The 25,365-nt window shown below is 41.8% G+C and overlaps 1 protein-coding gene across 3 annotated transcripts in view; it reads right to left on the bottom strand.

Annotated features, from left to right (window-relative positions):
- Positions 1 to 25,365, bottom strand: part of LOC115156202 (collagen alpha-1(XVIII) chain) — a 202,118-nt gene that overhangs the window by 101,345 nt on the left and 75,408 nt on the right. Inside the window, exon 1 of one of the 3 annotated variants that reach the window (XM_029703582.1) lies at positions 9,765 to 10,336. The exons of 1 other annotated variant lie outside the window; for it this stretch is intronic. In XM_029703582.1, the coding sequence (XP_029559442.1) occupies positions 9,765 to 10,128 (364 nt within the window). In that variant the 5' untranslated portion in view covers positions 10,129 to 10,336. Of the gene's footprint in view, positions 1 to 8,693; positions 9,709 to 9,764; positions 10,337 to 25,365 lie in introns of those variants that run through there. One more of the 3 variants, XM_029703581.1, reaches the window with a different exon arrangement.

The following is a 25,365-nucleotide window of genomic DNA, read 5'->3' as shown; positions in this document are numbered from 1 at the left end:
GTTTTGTTCGATAAAGTCCCTCTTTATATCCAAAAACCTACGTTTTGTTCAGTAATCCACAGGCTCACAGGCAGTCACAACAGACAGACGAAAAATCCAAAAAGTATCAGTAAAGTTCGTAGAAACATGTCAAACGATGTTTATAATCAATCCTCAGGTTGTTTTTAGTCATAATAATCAATAACATTTCAACCGGACAATAGCTTGGTCAAAATAATAGGAAAACAAGAAAGGCGTGCTCTCGGTCGTGCACATGAAAAACCTCTGGGACACTGCAGTGTCCACTCATTCAAAGTGGTCTTACTCCCTCATTTTTCAGAATACAAGCCTGAAACAATTTCTAAAGACTGTTGACGTCTAGTGGAAGCCATAGGAAGTGCAATTTGAGTCCTAAGTCAATGGATACTGTAATGGCATTCAATAGAAAACTACAAACATAAAATAATCCCACTTCCTGGATGGATTTTTCTCAGGTTTTCGCCTGCCATATCAGTTCTGCTATACCCACAGACATTATTTTAACAGTTTTGGAAACTTTAGAGTGTTTTCTATTATATGCATATCCTAGCTTCTGGGCTTGAGTAGCAGGCAGTTTACTTTGGGCACACTTTTCATCCGGAGGTGAAAATAGTGCCCCCTACCCTAGTGAAGTTTTAAGAAGTGATGAGGTAGTATGGGAGTTTCTGGAGAACGGCTTTATATACAAATATCAGCCAATGTTGGGCCCTTCTGGTAGTCAGAGACTCCCAGCCAACAGAACTACTGTATATGAACGAAAATTGTCTCCTGTGATAAAAAATGCAGGGCTGAGTAATAGACTGAATCTAAAGGTTTTAAAACAGAGGCTGCTGCGTGCATGTAGATTATATCACCATAGTCAAGTACTGGGAGGAGCGATGCTTTACCAATCTTCCTCCTGTTTTCAAAAGTAAGGCAGGATTTATTTGTATAAAGGAAACCGATCTTAATTACCAATCTTTCTCAGTTTTTCAATGTGTGTTTTAAAAGACAGTTTTCATCAATCCAAATACCTACATACTAATGAGGGATTGGCTTAATTTAGGCTCCCTTGAAGGTGCAGCTACACAGATCTTTAGGTTCAATTTGACAAGACCTGGAGAACAACAAACTTGGTTTAATTAACATTTAACACTAATTTAAGATCTGTAAGCAATTCTTGAATTGAATCAAAGCTGAAGGTCGTTAATGGCCTGCTGCACTGAGGGGGCATCCGGATAGAGATGTAGGCCCCAATTATTATTCAGGGACAAGCCAACATTATTAATGTAATCAACAGTAAAGGGCTTAATTCTGAGCCTTGTGGCCCTCCTTTGGTTATGTTAAGAAAATTCGACTGAACTCCATCAGCAGATATACAGGACATCTATCGTGCAGGTAATTTTTTAACCAGCCGTAGGCCACTCGGCCTAGACCAATTTCGGGTAGCCTCTGTAGCAGGACTGCATGATCAACCATATTGAATGCTTTCGACAGATCAATATAAAAGGGCAGCGCAGTGCGGTTTCCTGTGTAGTTTGTTAACTATGTAATTTATGACTTGAGAAGCAGCCGAGATGGTGCTGTGTCCTGGTGAGAATTCAGAATACAATTTCTGTCTAAAAAGGACCACACCTGAGAATTTACCAAGAGTTCTACATTTTTTTGCTAAACATGAATGTTTTGAGATGGGCCTCTAATTATTATGATCACAGGGATCACTACCTTTGTGAAGTGAGAGAACAAAGGAATAATACCCAGAAGAATGGATAGATAAAAAATATATGTGTCAAGGGCTCCACAATCAGAGGTACAGCAAGCCATAGAAGACACGGGTCAAGCATGTCTGCCCTAGTGGACTTCTTTAACATCAATAACTAAATGAGTGTCCAGAACTTTCTTAGTAGTGACTTGCTGAAGAGAGAACAGTTGGTCAACATTTACAGGAGCAGGCATGTGACTGAACAGAGGTGCATCAGAGATGCATGTGCCATGAACATGTGTCATGAACAGTCTTTTCAGAGTTGTCCTTATTGCCCCTTTCAAATAAATGGCCCGCTGCTATAAAATGTTGGTTCAACTCGTTGGTAATTTGAGTTTTGTCTATTATATTATTGGAGTTTAACAGAACCTCATTGGGTAGAGAGGTGTGACTGCTTCTTTTAAGCAATTTAGAAGATCAGATGTGTCTGGTTTGATCTGGTTTGGCTAGTACCTCACTGTGCGAAAATGGCTGGAAGGATTTTGAAGTCTGATATCTTAAAATGACACTAGCGTTTGGGACTTCTGTGTTATCAAGTTGTTTATTTAAATAACACAGAAGACAGGCAAGGAAACTTCCAACTTATTTTCCCATTCATTTTTCCCCATTGGAAACAAGTGAGAGAGTTCAATGGTGCATATGGAAGATGCATTCAAGGTAAAAGTAATATTAAAATGTGGATGGAAAAGAAATGCATTGCACTCTGATGACCACCAGGTTGTACCCTTTTCATGCATCCAACATTTTTGCACTTTTGGTGACGAGGCCTAAATTGCATTCTCTTTGAATATGACCATAGCGCATAACTTATGGCCTGTGGGGGGGAGGCATTCTAACGACATCGCCAGCAGTAAGACTTGAGCTCGATTTCCAAAAAGACAAGTGCTGACGGAGTGGGTACCACTTAAGCTCTGCAGACTCGGAACCGGGCCTTAATCATATCCCCTCAGAAAATGACGAGATGGGAATGCTATGCCTTGAGCAATTTGGTAGGGTGTTCCTTCAATGCTTCAATAAATAGCTCTGGAAAAAACAAAATGGCAACCAAAATGACCAAAACTCATTGAAAACTGTTTAATCAAGAGGTACTCTGCATGGTCATACTCCAGCTGAAAATTACTTCTGTATCTCTACTATACTAAGGACCATTTCATTGGCCTTCCCACTGTAACAGAAACCAGGGAGCTTGGAGCTTCTGTCAGTGAACAATTGAGAACATTGTGCCCATAATTGGAACCCTCAGAGTGCAGCTTAGAAAAGTTTTTCCAATAGCTAACACCTGCGTGAGATCTGTGCCAGCTTTAAGCCTTCCTGTCATGGGATACAATATTAGACTCCCTGCATGGAACCACTGCATTGTGGATAATCAGTGTCAGATCCAGTATAGTATGAACCCTGGGAATAGAAACCGCAAAGCCACAAAAACACAAACCCATATATATACATGATCCCACTGCCAGAGTTTGTCTGGCAGTGGGGAAGACATACGGACCACCGTAGCAGTTAGCGACGTTGGGATTAACTATTTAAATTCAGTCAATTCCGGAAATGTTAAATTAAAGTTAAACTACATGGGCAATTGTGATTTTTGGACTATTACACCAATTGATTCTTTATGGATATAACTATATAAATGCCTTATGAGCCTAGTTCAACTGTCGTACCCCACTATAACCCAACATATAAGCTTGTTTTACTCCATTGTTTGTAATCAATGCAATTGTAAACAAACACTGTAGAGCATCAAAACATTGTTCAAACTATAATTTTGATATAATAGCTGGTTAGTCCTTGCATCCATAGTCAATGAATTTAAGAGTGATACATTTCTCCATCCCGCAGAGGGGTGACTACTTTGTTATAGTTTGAACTGCAGACTGCCCTTTTATGAAGCAATGTCTCCTTTTGTATATAGTTTATTTATTCAGACGAGACCAAAATAAACAAACAAGATACATACACATGCACAAACATATACAGCCTAACATCTCTATTCCCACCCACCCTATCCCATCCAGAGGTAGGCAGTCCTGTAGCCTGTGAAATGGCCAATAGGCCTACTGAATGATGTAAAAAAGAAAACAATGCATTGGAGATGTGCCAACAAATATTACAGGTCATTCTTCTTTTCCATTTTTCCATGGTCATAAGATTCATACGGAACGTCATCCTATACATTGGCCAATGTAAACACAATTTCATTCATCATCAGGTCATAATCTGGTATGGTAACACATTGAAGGGAGAATATCATTAATGATATAGAAATGTGGGGGTATCTAAGAGCATGGATAACTAGTTACTAGCTCCACCTGCTGACCACTGCAGGAATGGACCCCATACTAGGTCAGTCAATGCCCTTACCAAATGTCTCCTTTTCAAAGAGGACTTTCTTGGACATTTCTCCAATTTGTCACATTAAAACAAATCAAATGTAAATGCAATTGACCCCAACAACCCTGAAATCTGTAACCGCTTATCTTTCAAAGGAAAGCAAGTGACCATGACAAAACCCTAGACATTACTAAAATGGCTAATGAGTTAAACCATTTGATTTCATGCCACTGGGGTGCTCCCAGTTGTTAAAGTGGTAGAACTACCCACTATTTGATCCACTCATGCACAAGGGCGACAGCAGTGCAATGTTCCCACGGGCAGTGACCCTCCCACACATCTCTCCATATAGAAAGTGTGTAAACTGCCTCATTATACTCTGCTGTGCAGGGCCCTGATGAAGTCAACATGCAACCCCCTGTGAACCCACCGAGCACCCGCCCAAATTCCGGCTCAGAATTATGAAGGGAAGCGATGAGAGACTCTTCCATAAGCTGCCCATCAACATTGAAATAACAAGTGGGGGCATGAGGGGGTACAGATAGAGATAAAGAAAGTGCCCTCTCCCACACACGATGGCCACAGGAACTGTAGATAGCGGGAAGTGTCTGAAATAGTAGCCATGACGAAGCACACACCCAACACTATGAAAGTATTTACCAGCGAGGGAAGGATGTGGTGGAAGAGTGTTGGGGGTTGGAAAAATACCCATATTAAGTTACCCTGGGCTAATAAACAACGAAACAGACCGATTTTGGCTTTAGGGTTGGTCTTTACAGGTTGTGAAACATTAGCTCGGCTATTCAACTTTGACCTGCAGTCTAATGAAAGCTGAAGCCGTCAACCTGTTAACGTTTCAACGCTGAGCTGCACCACTGCAGTTCACTTCAGAAAATCAAGCAATTTTGCTATCATAACAGGTACCACATGAGTAGTGTAATATACAGTATGACCAAAAATCTTTTACAAAAGTAAATCACACATTTGTGCATGTTTTAGGGTAATTATGTTTATGTGGCATACTCATCATCTCAGCGATCACCCAAAAACAAAGTAATATGAGAGCCATTTGTTACACCCAAAACCCATTTGTTTTGCACCAGCTGATGGATTTCAACCAAGGGACCATTATGTGGGTGAGTGCTACCAGATGGTCTTTTAGTGGGATTTTTTTTTGGTCTTGACTAAGCTGATAGGCTGTAATGGATAGATAGAGCTGTACCTCAAGGCAGCTCTAATAGGCAATACCAAGCACAGATGCCTCAGCCTCACTGCTGAATTGCTGCTCTTAGATATTGGGAATAAAATTCCTGCCCTCAAGGACTAATTTTATAACATGAATGCAGAGCATGACTTGCCCTAAGGTCATTTACAATGTGACTTATTTAATTTAGCTGGCACATACTCTGAATGTTTCAGAGAATCACATGGTGTTTCCTACATTTCTGAGACTTTTCAGATTCACTTAGTGTCGGACCAGAGACATCTTGTCCACTAAAGCCTGTCAGTGGAGCAAGCTGTCTAGAGATAGCAGTGCCGTAAAAAGAGATAGTGTAAAGCCGGATGATATGAATGTGAGCACTGAAACTCCAAATACACCACCCTGATCAGGGTGAAATGGCATCACTCTCCACCACTATACTTATTTGACAACTTCGTAGTCTGGAGCCATTTTCAGTACCTTTAAACAACTACTTATTGTAAACATTTATGGGGTCTTAATATGGCAAACAATGTGTCTCTTCTTTTTGAATTACTTATTCATAGAAATGTACACTATATATACACAAAAGTATGTGGACACCCCTTCAAATTAGTGGATTTGGCTATTTCAGCCACACCCGTTGCTGACAGGTGTATAGAATCGAGCAAACAGCCATGCAATCTCCATAGACAAACATTGGCAGTAGAATGGCTGCTCAATGACTTTCAACGTGGCACTGTCATAGACCTTTCCAACAAGACAGTTCGCCAACATTTCTGAAATGCTAGAGCTTCCCCGGTCAACTGAAAGTGCTGTTATTACGAAGTGGAAAAGTCTATGAGCAACAACGGCTCAGCCGTGAAGTGGTAAGCCACACAAACTCACAGAACGGAACCACCGACTGCTGAAGCGCATAAAAATCGTCTGTCCTCGGTTGAAACATTCACTACCGAGTTCCAAACTACCTCTGGAAAAACTGTTCGTTGGGAGCTTCATGAAATGGGTTTCCATGGCCTAGCAGCCACACACAAGCCTGAGATAACCATGTGCAATGCCAAACGTTGGCTGGAGTGGTGTAAAGCTCGACGCCATTGACTCTGGAGCAGCGGAAACGAGTTCTCTGGATTGATGAATCACGCTTCACCATCTGGCAGTCCGATGAACAAATCTGGGTTTGGTGGACATGAGGGGTTTGGTAGACGCTACCTTCCCGAATGCATAGTGCCAACTGTAAAGTCTGGTGGAAGAGGAATAATGGTATGGGGCTGTTTTTCATGGTTCAGACTAGGCCCCTTAGTTCCAGTGAAGGGAAATCTTAACGCTGCAGCATACAATGACATTCTAGACTATTCTGTACTTCCAACTTTGTGGCAACAGTTTGGGGAAGGCCCTTACCTTTTTCAACATGACAATGCCCCTGTGCACAAAGCGAGGTCCATACAGAAACGGTTTGTCGAGATCAGAGTGGAAGAACTTAACTGGCCTGCACAGAGCCCTGACCTCAATCCCATCAAACATCTTTGGGATGAATTGGAACGCCGACTGTGAGCCAGGCCTAAACGCCCAACATCAGTGCCCGACCTCACTAATGTGCTTGTGGCTGAATGGAAGCAAGTCCCCGCAGCAATGTTCCAACATCTAGTGGAAAGCCTTCCCAGAAGAGTGGAGGCTGTTATAGCAGCAAAAGGGGGACCAACTCCATATTAATGCCCATGATTTTGGAATGAGATTTTCGACAAGAATGTGTCCACATACTTTTGGTAATGTAGTGTACTTACACCACCTCCTCTCCAACATTGTAAGAAGCTTTTTATGTTTCATGTTTTTCCATTTTAGGAAATGTTCCTGCTGAAGTATTTTAAAAAGTTATGTGCAGATTCAGAAAAACGACTACAAAAGAAAATGCACTCATTTGACATAGAAACCATAAGCATATCTGTTTCCACATTACTACTTGGCAAAGAGAAGAAAGTAAATTGGAGCTCAACATGTGGTTTAGAGATTTTGCCACGGCATGCTTAGGCCAAAAGTGAATCCTGAGAGCCCCCTCTCACTGTACCATAACAGCAGGGTGGGATCTAATCATGAGATCGGAGGCTAGAAAGGTCAGTGTCGGCTGAGAGCTGACTTAACTTAATATAATGAGCTACCATCCTTGTACACTGATGGCAAATTATTGCTCAACCCAACTTCTACCCAACTAGCAGAGTAAAAATGTTGCATGTGCACCCAGTGGCATCCAAAACAGGTTTGTTGCTGAACAGAGTTTATGTTGGACAGGGAAAGGAAAAATACGTTTCTACCAGTACTATTTATCTTTCCCCCATCATGCTCAAGGCCATTGAAATACCTGCAACTGGTGTCTATATGTCTCCAAGTTGAAACAGTCACCAAGCTAAAATAAGATCAACTGTCATGCAAGTATATTCACACACAAAGGTGGGCTGGTTGAATGTATCACACCAAACCACAAAAAATTAAATAATCACTTCCCATGTGCTCAATGTAACACGACAGCTCATTTGACCATGTAGAGAGCAGAATGCACAAACTATGACAAGCAATTCATACAACCAAAATGTAATCATTTTCATTTCAAAGTTACCATGTACATGTACTGCTTGTAATGTGTGTTGCAATGGTTTATTCTTTGAATACATGTGACAGCTTGTTGATATAAAGATGGCATGCCAAAAGATTATGTATAGAATGTACACTACATGCCGGGGTGTCCTTCACTCCTTTAAGTGCACATGAAAGAAATAAAATGACTCTATAAATACTCCATTTAAGTCTTGGAGGGACAAATCATATAACACGGAATCCAACTGTGACCTTTAGCCCTTTACTCTGGTTTTATTACATCATCTCAAACTATATATATATAAACTTCCAACTTCAGCAAGTCCCTCTCCCTCAAAAGTAGACGCTTTATCCTGCACCTAACTTACATTATGCTAAAGTCTCTTTATAGCCCATCTATAGCTCTCCAGAAAAAAAAAAAAAAGTTTTACCTCTGGGGGAATGTGTGTGCGTTCATGTGTGTGTGTGACACATTCTTATACATTTTAGTTAGTCACTTGCCAACCGGAAGACTTGGACATACATTGACATGCAACCGGTTTGGGTTATGAGGAAAACACTAGTGCCATGCTTGTTTAGTCTTTGCTCACACCATTGTTGTTGCTGAAGGGTTGAGTTGCAAACGGAAATACACTGGTTAGTCCCATGAACCTTCATATAATGCACTTAAAACACACTGTGTCAGGATGAGCCCAAAAAATACGAGACAAATGTCCAAGGACTACTGGGTGACAAAAAAAGAAACAGGGGGTGGGATTGGGGATGGTTGAAAATGGATTCCCAAAAAGGGGATACATTTTAACCAGTGATTACCTTTCTGGTTACTAACTGACAAGCACTGATACCCATCGTCCTCATCAGGCAAAGAGTGGCACTCCATAGGGAGGCTGCCCTCATCGAGGACTGTCCAGCAGCTGTCCTGCAGGACCTCGCAGAAGCTGCGGCAAGGCCAAGGCGGTGGCAGTCCCCGGGGGCACCTGGGCACCAGCAGAAGGCAGAAAAACCACTCCAGGCTATGGTGGCAGCGCGACCTCAAGAGCCACGCCCAAGAGCCCAAAACAGCCCGGACCTCCTTCACGCTGCTGTGATTGAAATAGTTGGGCAACAAAAAGCTGTCGCCACCCATGGATTTGCAGAAAGGCAAATGGAAATCTATGGGCCAGCAACGTGGGGATTCCGGGGCTGGAGTCTCACTAGTAGCTAAGAGAGAGTGGTTGCTGTCAAAAGGGGTTAGAAAGTCACCTGAGACAGTGTATTCATCAGAATACTTTGTCGAGTTAAAATTATTGGCATTCCAACTAGAGCTACTGTTAATTACTCTATTGCTACTGGGAGTTGTCTCAAGAGAGACATTAACACTTGGGACGGGCTGACTGTCTATGGGGAAAACCATAGCATTCCACTCAGCTGTTCTGTTGTGCTCGTCCAAGACACTTTCTGCTAGGTCCACCTGGATAATACCCAGCATCTCATTCTCTTTCCCTGCAAGCACATTGACATTCTTTGCTAAACCGATGAGGTCTGTGGGTAAAACTGTTCCCTCCTGGCCATCCCACATAGAGGCTCCTGGTTCAGATCCAGATTCAATGCTAGACCCAGATCCAGATTGAGACCCAAAACCAATTCCAGACACAGGTCTAATTTGAGACCCATGTCTGATTTCAGACCCAGATCTGATTTCTGACCCAGATCTGATTTCAAACTCTGAGTCAAATTCAGAATTAGATTCAGATTCAATTTTAGACCAAGTACCAAATCCAGACCGAGATCCGAATTCAGAACCAGACCCAAATCCCGACCAGGATCCAAATCCAGACCCACTCCCAACCCCTGACCACTCCCAGAGACCTGATCCCATACCCTGTACTGCGGACATGTCATTACCAGGTTTGCTTCTCCTTGACGTGGGCCGACCGGCACCCTTTTCCATTGGGCGCTCATTCCTGGCTTTTGACCTCACAGTGGTCAGCTTGGGGGCCTCCGTGGCCTTCGCATTCTGGTTCCAAGTTTGCACAAACATATGTATCCCGCTTGCTATGTCAATGAGATCTGCCCCCACTTCTTCAATGTTCTCCGGCGTTGGTGATTCATTGCTAGTCACTGGGTTCAGAGATCCCTCATTGTCCAGCGATGGGGCCTCAGTGGTGCCATCTGTACCGCCCCAGGAAAACCAGAACGCCTCACAACGGCCCACCAAAACTACCACTAAAAGGGAGACACTCAGCTGGAATCCAATTTTGCAATCCATCCTGCTGCTGCCCAAACGTACTCCACCAGCAGTGTTGATCAGGTTCCCAGAGTGAATTGTGACATGCCCACTGCCACTGATTCACTCCACATGCTCCATTCTCCTCCAGTACACTGCAGACCAACAGCCAGAGGGGGAAAAGTGAAGAGGAGTGCCTTAATTCGAAGGCGGGGACAAGGAGGTCTCATCCTTATTGGTTGTCCTTGTAACTTTTCCCTCCCACAGCTCCTCCTCCTCCTCCTACCCTCCTTTTGTCCCAGCAGTGAAAAGGGTCTCTTTAGAAAGGATACCTTTAGAGAAAACAGATGGTTGACTTTCAATGTAAATGTTGGTGCTTTTCATTGTTTTACAGAAAAGGGCAATTTGTTCCCCCTGAGTTAATCTCTTTGTACAAACATGATAGAAAGTCATGATAGAAAGTCCACCAGCCTATCTTAAAAAACTAAACTAAAGTATGTGAAAATTGTAGGCACATGATGGAATGGCATAGAGAGTGTGCAGGGTTTTATGGTCTTGCTTGTTTACCTATGTAATTTCATCTGAAGTCTAGAGGGTTATAAAACATAAACATTACATGCATTACATACTCCACCATTTCTGTGAAAGATAAACATATGTGGTGAACATTCACTTATTCATTTCACCAGACAACATTATAAAATAGCCTATTAGCTATCTGTCATCTGACAGCGGTAATGCAAAGATCAGTTTTGGCTGGGAAGAAACACTGTCAAAATTGTATATTATGATCCAACGAATAGTCTAATAATATCATTTCTTAAAGAGCGACTGCCCCTAAAAAACAACTAATCCCTTTGAAAAAGGGCTATGTGCCATTGTTAATGTTGTAAATGACTATTGTAGCTGGAAACGGCTGTTTTTTTAAAAGGAATATCTACATGGGCGTACAGAGGCCCATTAACAGCAACCATCACTCCTGTGTTCCAATAGCACGTTGTGTTACTGATCAAAGTTTATCATTTTAAAAGGTTAATTGATCATTACAAAATCCTTTTGCAATTATGTTAGCACAGCTGAAAACCGATTTGGTGGCATTCTCTTTGAGCCTCTTTACTGTGTCGCCACCATGCTCGATGCTAGGCACAAGGACCACTACTTCGATGCTGACAAGAAACAGGGATTACGTGAAATGTTACATACACAGCTGGACAAGATAGAAACGGACACAGTGACAGTGATACCATCGATCACCACATTCTTTTGGAGAGATTGAAAACCCAAATCGGTCTATACGGACAAGTTCTGGCCTGGTTTAGATCTTATCTGTCAGAAAGATATCAATTTGCTTGAATCTTGACTAGAACAAAAAATATAATTATCATATTACTCCAGTGCTAGCCTCTCTTCCTGTTAAGGCTAGGGCTGACTTCAAGGTTTAACTGCTAACTTACAAAGCATTACATGGGCTTGCTCCTACCTATCTTTCCGATTTGGTCCTGCCGTACATACCTACACATACGCTACGGTCACAAGACGCAGGCCTCCTTACTGTCCCTAGAATTTCTAAGTAAACAGCTGGAGGCAGGGCTTTCTCCTATAGAGCTTCATTTTTACGTAATGGTCTGCCTATCCATGTGAGAAACGCAGACTCGGTCTCGACCTTTAAGTCTTTATTGAAGACTCATCTCTTCAGTAGGTCCTATGATTGAGTGTAGTCTGGCCCAGGTGTGTGAAGGTGAATGGAAAGGCACTGGAGCGACGAACCGCCCTGGCTGTCTCTGCCAGGCCGGTTCCCCTCTCTCCACTGGGATTCTCTGCCTCTTACCCTATTACAGGGGCTGAGTCACTGGCTTACTGGTGCTCTTCCACGCCGTCCCTAGGAGGGGTGCGTCACCTGAGAGAGTTGAGTCACTGACGTGATCTTCCTGTCCGGTTTGGCGCCCCCCTCGGGTTCGTACCATGGGGGAGGTCTTCGTGGGCTATACTCAGCCTTGTCTCAGGGTAGTAGGTTGGTGGTTGAAGATATCCCCCTAGATATCCCTCCAGTATCTATGCCGCAATAATTTGTGTCGGGGGGCTAGGGTCAGTCTGTTATATCTGGAATATTTTTCCTGTCTTATCCAGTGTCCTATGTGAATTTAAGTATGCTCCCTCTAATTCTCTCTCTCTCTTCTCTCGGAGGACTTGCGCCCTAGGATCATGCCTCAGGACTATCTGGCCTGACTCCTTGCTGTCCCCAGTCCACCTGGTCATGCTGCTGCTCCAGTTTCAACTGTTCTGCCTGCGGCTATTGAACCCTGACTGGACGTGCTACCGGACGTGCTACCTTCACTGGACGTGCTACCTTGTCCCGGACCTGGACGTGCTACCTTGTCCCGGACCTGCTGTTTTGGACTCTCTCTTTACCGCACCTGCTGTCTTTAACTCTGAATGATCGGCTATGAAAAGTCAACTGGTATTTACTCCTGAGGTGCTGACCTGTTGCACCCTCTACAACCACTGTGATTATTATTATCTGACCCTGCTGGTCACCTATGAACGTTTGAACATCTTGGCCATGTTCTGTTATAATCTCCACCTGGCACAGCCAGAAGAGGACTGGCCACCCCTCAGAGCCTGGTTCCTCTCTAGGTTTCTTCCTAGGTTCTGGCCTCTCTAGAGAGTTTTTCCTAGCTTCTTTTTTTTTTTGTCATTTAGCAGACGCTCTTATCCAGAGCGACTTACAGTAGTGAATGCATACATTTCATAAATTTTTTTCTCCGTACTGGTCCCCCATGGGAATCGAACCCACAACCCTGGCGTTGCAAACACCATGCTCTACAAACTGAGCCACACGGGACCTTCATCTGCATTGCTTGCTGTTTGGGGTTTTAGGCTGGATTTCTGTACAGCACTTTGTGACATCGGCTGATGTTAAAAGGGCTTTATAAATACATTTGATTGATTGATTGACAGTGCGCACTGAGGAAGAGAGGCCACGGACAGACAGCTGAAACTTTACTGCTTGACATGTATGATGAAATCCTGGTTGAGAATGAAACGACTGAACAAATGAACAACGAAACAGCATAACAAGTAGGTGAAAGAAAGTATGTATGTCTATATAGGTATGTGTATGTATATATGTGTATATGTATGCATGCGTGTATGGATATATATATTTACCCCCAAAAATATATGGGGGATTGGAAATGATGCAGACAATTACATTGATGGAAGCAATATTCTTTCCGCAATATTAAGCTGATCCACCCCTTAAAAAAAAAGTAAGTGAAAGAAATAGGTTATGATTACGATCTAATCGCAATGGGGACACACGTAAATGCCAACAAAATAACTTTTTGGTCAGTGTGGTGTGGTGTCTGTAACCTTTAACTAGGCAAGTCAATGAAGAACAACTTCTTATTTACAATGACGGCCTACCTCGGCCAAACCCGGACGACGCTGGGCCAATTGTGCGATGCCCTATGGGACTCCCAATCACGGCCGGATGTGATACAGCCTGGATTCGAACCAGGGACTGTAGTGAAGCCTCTTGCACTGAGATCCAGTGCCTTAGACCGCTGCGTCCGTGTGTGTGTGTGTGAGTAATTATTCAACTGCACTAGAATGCTAGTACAGTTGAATGGCCACATGAGGTTCACAATTAAGAGCAGGAAGGATGATTTGGGACTGTATAATGATCACTTGTAAGTGGAAACAAAGGTTAATGGACTCATAATATAATTTTCCCTCACTGGAGAGGATATTGGCACAACACTGTCAAAATGAATGTCCATTGTTGCTGATTGTTTGCCAGTTTCTAAGGAAATGAACAAGTCACTCCAAACTAAGTTGACCACAACCACAAGCACAAGAGATAGAGGGGGTGCTGACAACTTTAGAATAAAGCAGTTTATTGATTTATTTCCATTTGCAGTTCAAGTGATAACTCTTTCATTGTGGTCACAACTTCATAAAAATCCACAACAACAATCTCCCTTAGAGCTCTCTTTGATTATCATAGTTTAGGACAGGGTTCCCCAACTGGCGGCCCGCGGGTGGTTTTATTTGCCCCCCCCCCCCGAGTCTTCTATAAATAAATACAAAATAAATAAATGTTCTATTGTTGGACATAATAGTCTGCAAAAATACCAGGAAATCAGATCCAAGTTATTTTAATTTAAGAAATCTGTCCCTAGTATTCCCACGCATAATAGAGAGACACGTGATCGTATACAAATAAAGGTTTGAAATGATTATGTCTCAGTCAAACATTACATCTGTGTGGGCTTCTTGAGGTCAATTTGCAGTCTAAAAATTATTTGTAATTATGTTTACATTTTAGTCATTTAGCAGACGCTTTTTACAAGAGTGACTTACATGAGAAATGAGGGTCAAGTGGCTTGCGCAAGAGCACATCTACAGATTTTTCAACTAGCCAGCTCTGGGATTCAAACCAGTGTCCTTTTGGATACTGGCCCAAAACTCTTAACTGCTAGGCTACCTGCCAACCCTGCTGTTTCCGGCCCCCAGACCATCCGCTGAAGAAAAAATGTATATATATATATATATATATATATATATATATATATATATATATATATATATATATATATATACATTTTTTCTTCATATATATATATATATATATATATATATATATATATATATATATATATATATATATATATATATATATATATTTTTTTTTAATCGGCCTGCGGCTGAATGTAGTTGATGATCCCTGGTTTAGGATAAAGGAGTTGATGTGTTGTCCTATGCAGTCACACAAGCAATGTGCATTCCCACCAGCGTGATCACAGAGCTAGCTTCCTATGCTAAATGAATGAGCAAACCCCTCAAAATAGAAAATGGGCTGTATTTGTCACGCCCTGACCTTAGAGAGCCATTTTATTTCTCTATTTGGTTAGGTCAGGGTGTGATGTGGGGTGGGAATTCTATGTTGTCTGTTTTTTTGTTTTTGGCCGAGTATGGTTCATAATCAGAGGCAGCTGTCTATCATTGTCTCTGATTGGGAATCATACTTAGGCAGCCTTTTCCCACCTGTGATTGTGGGATCTTGTTTTTGTGTAGCTGCCTGCGAGCAGCCCAGAACGTCACATTCCATTCCATTTCCTTTCTGTATTGTTTTTGGTTTCACTTCGATTAAAGGATGTGGAATTCCATGCACGTTGCGCCTTGGCTTATATACGACAGGGAGTTTGAAGATAGTGAACGTGACAGTATTAGATTGACAAACTATATATAGGCTCCATGTACAGAGTACATTAGGTTATTTAGTGTTCCTTGAGCAAAAACAAAAGGAGTTCTGATCTAAGGCCTACACTTCTCTCTGAACATCTCTCTGAACATGCTGTTCAGTTTCAGCAGGCACTGATTGTCAAAGTGAATCAAGTCTATCCTAGCTCGCTTTGCAGTGAAGAGCAGTCCGACATGGCTAAGAGTCTCACAGAGGCAGGCAGGCCCTTGTTCAGTTTGAGGGACAGCTTCTTTATGTATGGAAAGGAATGAAGCAAGTCCATATTGTCTGACACACAGGCATGGTACCCATCCAGCTCCCCTGTACCTTGTGACCTTTTTGGCATCAGTGGTGAGAAGAAATCATCTTCATATGATGAATGCTGCTCTGTCTCGTCCTCTGTCATTGTGCCAAGATGATGATTATTGTCGACCAAATCTGTATAGTTGTAAATACACAACATACAAATATGGAATATTTCAGCAAATTCTGCTTTATGTGGCAACTTAGTTCATCATATCACGGACATTACAATAGCCCAGACAGACTTTCCATACTTATTATTCTCAGATACCGGGACTGCAGTGAGTTCATCACGTTCTGAGACCTAACAAGTTGTCTAATGTTGCGATGAGTCCATGTCTAGCTGTACCTATTGTGTAGACACACAATTATATGCACAGTTAAACTAACTGAGTCTCAGGCTTTTAGATTAACGTTATCCTAATTTACAGTACATAGCAAAAAATCCTAGGTCTCTCTAAATACTGTGTCATGACCAAGCAAGCTAACATTCGCTGTTCACTTGCTGAGGTTAGCCTAATGTTAAATCAATGACGAGACCTTCATGCTGCCCATCTCTGCATGATTGAAGAAGGCAATGAGCTCCGTCAGGTCCTTTTAAAAATGGTGGGTGGGGAAGCGAAACTTACTTTGTGATGCGGAAAGATAAACCGTGTGGGCAAAACGCTTTTTTCACCCAATCTGTCCAACTTATCAACTCTAAAATGTAAATAAAACACTATAATGAGTTTATATAATGTGTCATTACATACATATGTGAAGGTTTGTGTTGAATTTGAATCAGGTTTTTAGGGAGGCACTAAAGTTATCTTCAGAAGTAAACAGCGGCTGTCGCGGCTTTTGAGAGTCATGATGGCTTGCAATGACGACGCAAAAAATGAATGCATTCAGCACTACACCTGGTGGAGGGAGGCTGTACGACACAGAATGAGTTGCATTATGCATGCTGTACGTTACGTCATGACACGTCACAATTTAACCTACAGCGTTAGAGGGGTCCATTTTTTCTACTTTCTCCAATACCATCGGGCCATTACCATGTCAATCAACGCTTGAATAGAAACGTAGTTCACACCCCAGATTTTGATGCCAATACAGTCACTACAGTTCAATTAGTTTTCATTGCAGCCTCGTTTGAATGCAGCGATTGCGCAAATTTGTACAGAATGGGGTTAGTCAACAGTAGCTAGCCCAGATAAATTGCATGGCTAGGTAGTTAACCACCATCACACATAGTGACACTGGCGTGCTAGCCATAAAAGCTATGCTCATTGGGTTGTGGTTAGCCATGTACCTAGCAAGCTAACTTAGCTGCAAGGATAGCTCGCTAACATTAGCATGCTACACAATAGGCTAATGCTAACATACATAAGACTATTAGATAGCTATCTATAATAGCTGCTAAAGCCATCCATAGCAACATTTTTGATCATTCATAGGTAGCTAGTTATCTTACCTCTACAATATTTCCTGAAGTTCGAGGCAGAATTTGTGTAGGCTGCCACCTCTGCCATCCTGGGTAAGCAAAGATTGCATTGCATCACCTCTTGTGCTTGAAGGAGAACTGGTCACAGTCTCCTCCGTCTCCATTGTTTTCGCACACACCGCTTTGATATAAAAACGTTCCTCTCTTTCATGACTCGTCTCGAACTAAACTAAGTTATTTTTGCATTTGATAAAATCTCTATTCACTTTGTGCGCACAGCTTGATATGATTGGCTTTTATTTGTGTGATGCATGACATTTTATTTGATTGGGCACTGACTAAACAACGAATTACCTTTTTTTGGAGGTGCTCAGTCGTAAACCTTCCTTGCCCTCATGATCTACTATTATGGATAGCCTACAAAACATTGTACTCTGTAACGGATGGTTTTAATAAGGTAGAGAAGTACAATACTTCATTCAAAACATACTTAAGTAAAAGTTAAATGATTGTCTTTGACAAATGCTCAAATTACATGGAAAAGCTTTTCAATTACAGTAACAAGAGTATTTGTAATTAGTTACTTCCATCCCTGACCACCAGACACAACCTGACCCTCTTCTGCTCCATCTCCTGTGGGTGTGTCCCTCACTCCCTTCCGTCACTGCATCAGATGCCAAAGCCTTCTGTCTCCCAAAGTCCCCAAAGAGAGAATCATACCGTAGAGAAGAACAAAGACTTCGCATGGATGCAATCATCTGGAGAAATCAAACTAGAGTGTTGTTATTGCAGCTATGAAATGAATAGGCGGGGCCTAAAGGTGTCTTAATGTGAAATGTAATGTGTGATAAAAAGAGTTCACAGGGTTTGTAATGTTTCATAGGTCTGGGAGGGGTGGAGGTTGCCAAAAGAGTGGGTGCCCAAGAATATCCTTCGCTTGTTCTCTGCTGGAGTCTCCTCCGCATCAGGAAATACGATTATTTCTGGAAGTCCCCAACGATGTAGAGACAAAATTCCATTGAACTGATGCTGTGTAAGTCGCTGTGACAGCGCCAGAGAGTGTTCAACACGGGAAATCTACACGAAACAAAAGTACCTTGAGTGCAGTAGAAAATTAAAGGCAAATGCCCCAGCTTTTCACCATCTATTTAATGTCTGCTGTAAAGATAACGCAGATCGGAAAACATCATGTCGTCTTCTTATGTGAGGCATGTTCATTTGCAACTGGTAATTATTTGTGAGGATGTGTGAGGTATGCACTGTTATGTCTAACAAAGACAAGAAAGTTCAGTTATAAGAAACTTGGACACCATTCTTTTCTTTTTTTTCTTTTTTACTGAGGGCCCTTGGGATGTTGGGAAAAGGTTAGCAGTACCGTAATAAAGGTTTTAAACTGCATTTTGTAATTTGTATTTATGCACAATGGAATAATAAAACTAAGACAAACTCTAATTTCTGGATCATTTTCCTTTTAACGACTTTAGTATTGTTGTTTTAGACTTCCATGCAAACAAATTCTCATTAAATTGGATGGAACCATACTTGAAACCTTACTCCTTTAACTAATGATATCTGGGTGACATAGACCATAAATTCCTGTTCCAGTATAAAATAAAAGAATCACACTGTAGGTAAAGGCAAATCAAATGAAGATATTTTGAATAGCTGTTGATGAAGTGTAATACACAAATTACAGCATTTCAGAAGAACCGTCTCCCACCACAGTGGAGAGAAAGATAAGAAGGTAAATTGTTCACAATTCACATTGTTATGTTTAGAAAGGAACCAACATTTTTTTTCCAACATTCACTCTGGGTTTTTACCATGTGGAGGACAATCCATTCTATCAGAATGTGTTATCAGACAGCTAGATATACCGACTTACATTTTGGAAGCTAATAGATTGCATTTTGTTAAAAGATGAGTAATTGTAATCAATTACTATTAACAAGACACTATGAACATGTCAATATTATTGGTAACATAATACATAGCAGAAGAATAACTGCATATTAAATAATGCTACAATTGAACATTGTACACCCAATGTATGCCATTGCCCCTTTAAGAGCTAGAATTGATTTTGTACCCTATAGTGTGATTCTCCCCAAATATGTTGTCTTCTCACACTATTCAACCCCCCAATCAAACAAACCCTTTATGAAGCACTCTTATCCTATGGAGAACATATTACAAAGAAATAATCTGAACAAAAAATTACAAACATTTTGGAATTTATGTGCATCCTTGACAGCCGCTAATCAATATCCATAAACGGCACACATTTTTTCCGCGAACCTTCACATCATCATCTTCCCTCTTTTGTGTCACCAATGTGAGAACTTATGGCACTGGCAGGGGAAACGGTATTGTAGTAGTCTAGTGTGTGGTGCAGGAATAACATGTTCAATAATTATGTTCAATTTGCTCTAAAAAATGGAACCGGACCACAGAATTCAAGCGAACCGAACTCAGACCACCTCTCGAGATGGTCTCAGTTCGGTTTGCTCCAGGGGCTCTTTTGAGGGGTCTGAGATCCTTTGGAGTGTTCACACTCCACATAAAATTAAGCGAAACGCACTGAGTTCACCAAAATTGGCTGAAAGGAACCAAGTGTGAAATCCTATGTCTGTTTTCTTCAGTTTGGAGCATACTGAAATAGGCTCAGAGGTTACTGTCGGAAGGAATCACAGTTGAGCTGAGTCACAAGGGATCAACCCTTAACACCATCAAGGAACAGACATTTGCACAGATGCCAAATTAACTACAAAGAAACCCTATGTGAAAAGCACCCAACAAGGACCTGGCTTGAGAATGCTTGTTACATCATGCAGTAACTATTATTGGATGTAATATCTTCTTTGGCCAGAGTCCAAAACATTTTGGGAAGTCGTGATTGTATACCAAGTCTGAGGGGTTCGTGGAGGCATGGTGTGGCAGATATGAACTTGGCATTGAACCTATTCTGAGCAATGAGGAGGTGGCTGTTGAATGACTGGCACTGGAAATGTGTATAGTGGACAAGGGCAGTTGGATGCCCATCGACGTGATAACTCAAATGGAAAAACTGGGACAAGAAGCAGAAAATGGTTGAATTGCAAGCCCTGTGCGCTGAAATCACAGACAATCTCTGCGTGGGTTTGAAACATCCGCTTCCTCTTGTCCAGTTTACATCCAACCCACCTCTCCTCCACAGCTGCTACCTATTGTGAGCAGAACACTCTTCCATCAAACAGGAAGGTGGGAGGACATCTTTCCACTAACTCTTATGTGGAGAGAAAAGTACTAGACGATCACACATGGGACCTAAAAATGTCAAAAGTCAAAAGAAACCTGAAACATTTTTAAAGGCACTCGTTTATAGGAATACATAGAGTTCATTGAAGATGAATTTGACCCATAAAAAAATGACATAGCATGTGCAAAGAAAGAGACATCAATAGGCTGTAAAGCAGTAGTCTCAATAAACCTCTCCTGGAGTTTGTCACTCAAATTTGTGACTGGAAATTATGACGCAATGGTATAACTGTTCATATGAAGCAGGAGTGATACCAAAGCACTGTCTCCTAACCTGCTTCCCCTTCTTCAGACAATAACTATGTAACACAACCCGAGGAATGACTCGTAAGGCTGCCGTTGTCAATGGGTCAATGAATGGACTTGCCTAATTAAAAACGGCAACAAAATCAATTTATACAATTTTTGACATGCGTTTTTCTGGATTTTTTTGTTGTTATTCTGTCTCTCACTGTTCAAATAAACCTACCATTAAAATTATAGACCGATAATTTCTTTGTCAGTGGGCAAACGTACAAAATCAGCAGGGGATCAAATACTTTTTTTCCCCTCACTGTATACAATGACTAGGCCTAAATATAGCTTGTGTGAATCATTTATGGGTATTTGCAACTCTATTTACAACCTCAGACCTAGCTGCCATTCATATATTTGATAAAGCAGAGTGGTGAAAAAATGACATTGAAGTAGACTGGGGACCATAAGACTGCAGTTAGTTCAAAGTGTGCAACATATCTGGATCGATTTCAAAAGGGTGACCCTTAGCGTTGGTGCCTTTTTGACTGCAGGCCAAACAAACAGAACATGGAAATAACTCAGGCAGGTTAGACGGCGACAATAAACCAACATGCAATGAGGGGATCTTTAGTGACACTCCACACACCCAGGGGCCTTTTTGCAGCTCCCCTGGCCCTTGTTGTTCCAGCTAGTGAGGGTCATTGGCCTCTTACTGGAAGTCACCATAAAGACAGGGCAGTGGTGAATAAACAAGCACTGGTGCGTGGACTCCAGACACGGGTGTATCAAATGACACATACTCCTCACTTTACCAACTCACATTCCTATTCAAATTTATACACAAAACACACTTCACTTTTCTGTCATTCACTCATATATACTCCCTCAAGTACACACAGACATATTGTACACACGCATGCACACATACATTACACACAGGCCTCTCCACAACCCCACAACTATATGACTGTCTGCACACATCTTGGTCATATCAACCACAGACCAGAGCTAAACACAGAGAAAGAGTGTGATACAATCATCAAACCAGTTTACCACAGAAAAGCAAACCAGTCAGCATGACCCTTGAGAAGATGAATTGGAGTAAGCATGGGGGCATTGAGATGTTCCTCACTGGAGGTCTGACTGGTCAACCTGTTTCTCTTGCTGTGTCCACATGGGATGGGTCACCCCAAAACAAACGTTTGTCAAGTAGTTAGTTAGCCAGTCAGACCACCCGTGAGGAACAGTTTACATCTCAATGCCCCCATGCAGACATGAGTCCATTTTCCACAACAATGTTGTGTATATATATCTGGAATGTCTGCAGGCTTCAATCCCAAATGAATGTGAATGATTTGCACCATCTAATTCCATCTGGGGTCCCATTGTTTCCATTCATTTGGGATCGATGGCTATGGATTTCTCCTGATGCGTATAGTCAAACAATAGATGGCTTGGAGGACTCCGGTCGAATTAAAGTATGAGCCAAGGGTATATCCGACAAATAGGGAGGGTGGTCCAGGTGATTCATAACTGTAATGACTAATGTCTCCTCCTAATCTCGATGTGACTGTTTGCTGATGAGATATCTTACGTCCTTCTGAGAAGGAGACTTGATTGTGGGCAAACATAGCCCTTAGAAAAGTTTGTTCAAACATACATCCTTATATTTTTGTGGTCATACACTAATTAGGTGAGCTGATTAATATGATAGCGCTGAAGTAGAAAGCAGCCATTTTGTTTTTTTTGTACATAATGTCTCCGCCATAATCTCCTTTGACCGAAAACAGCTTCTAGAGATCAGAACAGCGATCACTAACATCGATTTGGATGACAATTTCTACTTCAACTAGTCGGCAACTCTGGACATTCTGCTTACTCTGGACCCGGCTTTAATCCCAGTGACTCGAAAGAGGAAGCGACGGCGCAAAAGTGGCAAACGAGCTGACATCCTGACTAGACTACGTTGGCCTTCAAATAAACAACCTCTGCCCTCCGTTCTGTTGGCAAATGTACAGTCACTGGAGAACAAACTGGACGAGATCCATTCAAGACTATCCTATCAACGGCACCTGAAGAACTGTAATTTTCGTGGCTGAACAAGGACATGTATAATATACATCCCGCTGGCTTTTCCATGCATCGTCAAGACCGGTCGGCAGACTTGGGTAAGATGGGGGGGGGGGGTGTCTCTTTGTTAACAACAGCTGGTGAACAATCTATAATGTTAAGGAAGTCTTGAGTTTTAGATCGCCTGAGTTAGAATAACTCATGATAAACTGTAGACCCTACTACTTACCAAGAGTGTTTCCATGTATATTTTTCATAGCTGTCTATTTACCACCACATGCGGATGCGGGCACTAATACTGCACTCAACGAGCTGTATATGGCCATAAGCAAACAAGAAAATGCACACCCAGAGGAAGCACTTTTCCTGGCTTTTGATTTTAATCCAGTGAAACTGAAATCCGTTTTCATCTCATTATCAGCATGTCACCTGTGCAACTAGAGGCGACAAAATTCTAGTTCACCTTTACTCCAAACACAGAACTGCATACAATGCTCTCCCTCGCCCTCCTTTTGGAAAATCTGACCATAACTCTATCCTCCAGATTCCAGCTTATAAGCAAAAACTCAAATAGGAAGTACCAGTGACGCATTCAATACAGAAGTGGTTCGATGAAGCAAAAGCTAAGCAACAGGACTGTTTTGGTAGCAGACTGGAATACAGTACCAATCTAAAGTTTGGACACACCAGTTCATTCAAGGGTTTTTCTTTCTTTTTACTATTTTCTTGTAGAATAACAGCAAAGACATCAAAACTATGAAATAACACATATAGAATAATGTAACCCAACATTTTTTAAACGAATCAAATTAGATTTGAGATTCTTCAAAGTAGCAACCCTTTGCCTTGATGACAGCATTGCACACTCTTGGCATTCTCTCAACCAACTTCATGCAGTCAACTGGAATGCATTTGATTTAACAGGTGTGCCTTGTTAAAGGTTAATTTGTGGAATTTATTTCCTTCTTAATGCGTTTGAGCCAATCAGTTGTGTTGTGACAAGGTAGGGGTGGTTTGCAGAAGATAGCCCTATTTGGTAAAAGACCAAGTCCATATTATGGCAAGAACAGTTCAAATAAGCAAAGAGAAATTACAATCCATCATTACTTTAAGATATGTCAGTCAATCTGGAACATTTCAAGAACTTTGAAAGTTTCTTCAAGTGCAGTTGCAAAAAACATCAAGAGCTATGATGAAACTGGCTCTCATGAGGACCGCCACAGGAAAGGAAGACCCAGAGTTACTTTGCTGCAGAGGATAAGTTCTTTAGAGAAATTGCAGCCCAAATAAATGCTTCACTGAGTTCAATTAATAGACATCTCAACACCAACTGTTCAGAGGAGAATCAGGCCTTTATGGTCGAATTGCTGCAAAGAAACCATTACTAAAGGACATGAAAAAGAATAAGAGACTTGCTTTGGCTACGAAACACAAGCAATGGACATTAGACTGGTGGAAATCTGTACTTACGACGTCCAAATTTGAGATTTTTGGTTCCAACGGCTGTGTCTTTGTGAGATGCAGAGTAGGTGAACAGATGACGTCCGCATGTGTGTTTCCCACCGTGAAGCTAGGAGGAGGAGGTGTGGGGGTGCTTTGCTGTGATTTCTTTAGAATTCAAGGCACACTTAACCAGCATTGCTACCACAGCATTCTGCAGCGATACGCCATCACATCTGGTTTGCACTTAGTGGACTATAATTTGTTTTTCAACAGGACAATGACCCAAAACACACCTCCAGGCTGTGTTAGGGCTATTTGACCAAGAAGGAGAGTGATGGAGTGCAGCATCAGATGACCTGGCCTCCACAATCACCCGACCTCAACCCAATTGAGATGGTTAAGGATTAGTTAGACTGCAGAGTCAAGAAAAAGCAGCCAACAACTGCCCAGCATATGCAGGAACTCTTTCGAGACTGTTGGAAAAGTATTCCAGGTGAAGCTAGTTGAGAGAATGCAAAGAGTGTGCAAAGCTGTCATCAAGGCAAAGGGTGGCTAGTTTGAAAAATCTCAAATATAAAATATATTTTGATTTGTTTAACACTTTGATTACTACATGATTCCATATGTACTATTTCATAGTTTTGATGTCTTCACTATTATTCTACGATGTAGAAATTGTAAAAATAAAGAAAATCCCTTGAATGAGTAGGTGTGTCCAAACTTTTGACTGGTACTGTTTGTCTGGGATTCATCCAATAACATTGAGGAGTTTACCATACAAGAGACCGGTTTCATTAATAAATGCATCGATGATGTACATATCCCAAGCAGAAGCCATGGATTACAGGCAACATCCGACTGAGCAAAAAGCTAGAGCTGCCGCTTTCAAGGAGCGGGACACTAATCCGGACGCTTATATGAAATCCCGGTACGACCTCAAACGAGCTATCAAACAGTCAAAGCAGCAATACAGGACTAAGATTGAATCCTACTACGCCGGATCTGACACTCGTCGGATGTGGCAGGGCCTGCAAAGTATCACGAATTACAAAGGGAAACCCAGCCACGAGCTGCCTAAACCTACCAGACGAGCTAAGGCAAGCAAAGGTGAACCATGCATGAGAGCACCAGCTGTTACAGACGACTGCGTGATCTCGCTCTCTGTAGCCAATGTGAGTAAGACCTTTACACAGGTTTACATTCACAAGACTACGGGGCCAGACAGATTACCAGGACGCATACTCAGAGCATGTGCTGA

Source organism: Salmo trutta, chromosome 20 (genome assembly GCF_901001165.1).
Source record: "Salmo trutta chromosome 20, fSalTru1.1, whole genome shotgun sequence".
Taxonomy (NCBI): Eukaryota; Metazoa; Chordata; class Actinopteri; order Salmoniformes; family Salmonidae; genus Salmo; species Salmo trutta.
This window is presented reverse-complemented; position numbering and strand designations above follow the sequence as displayed.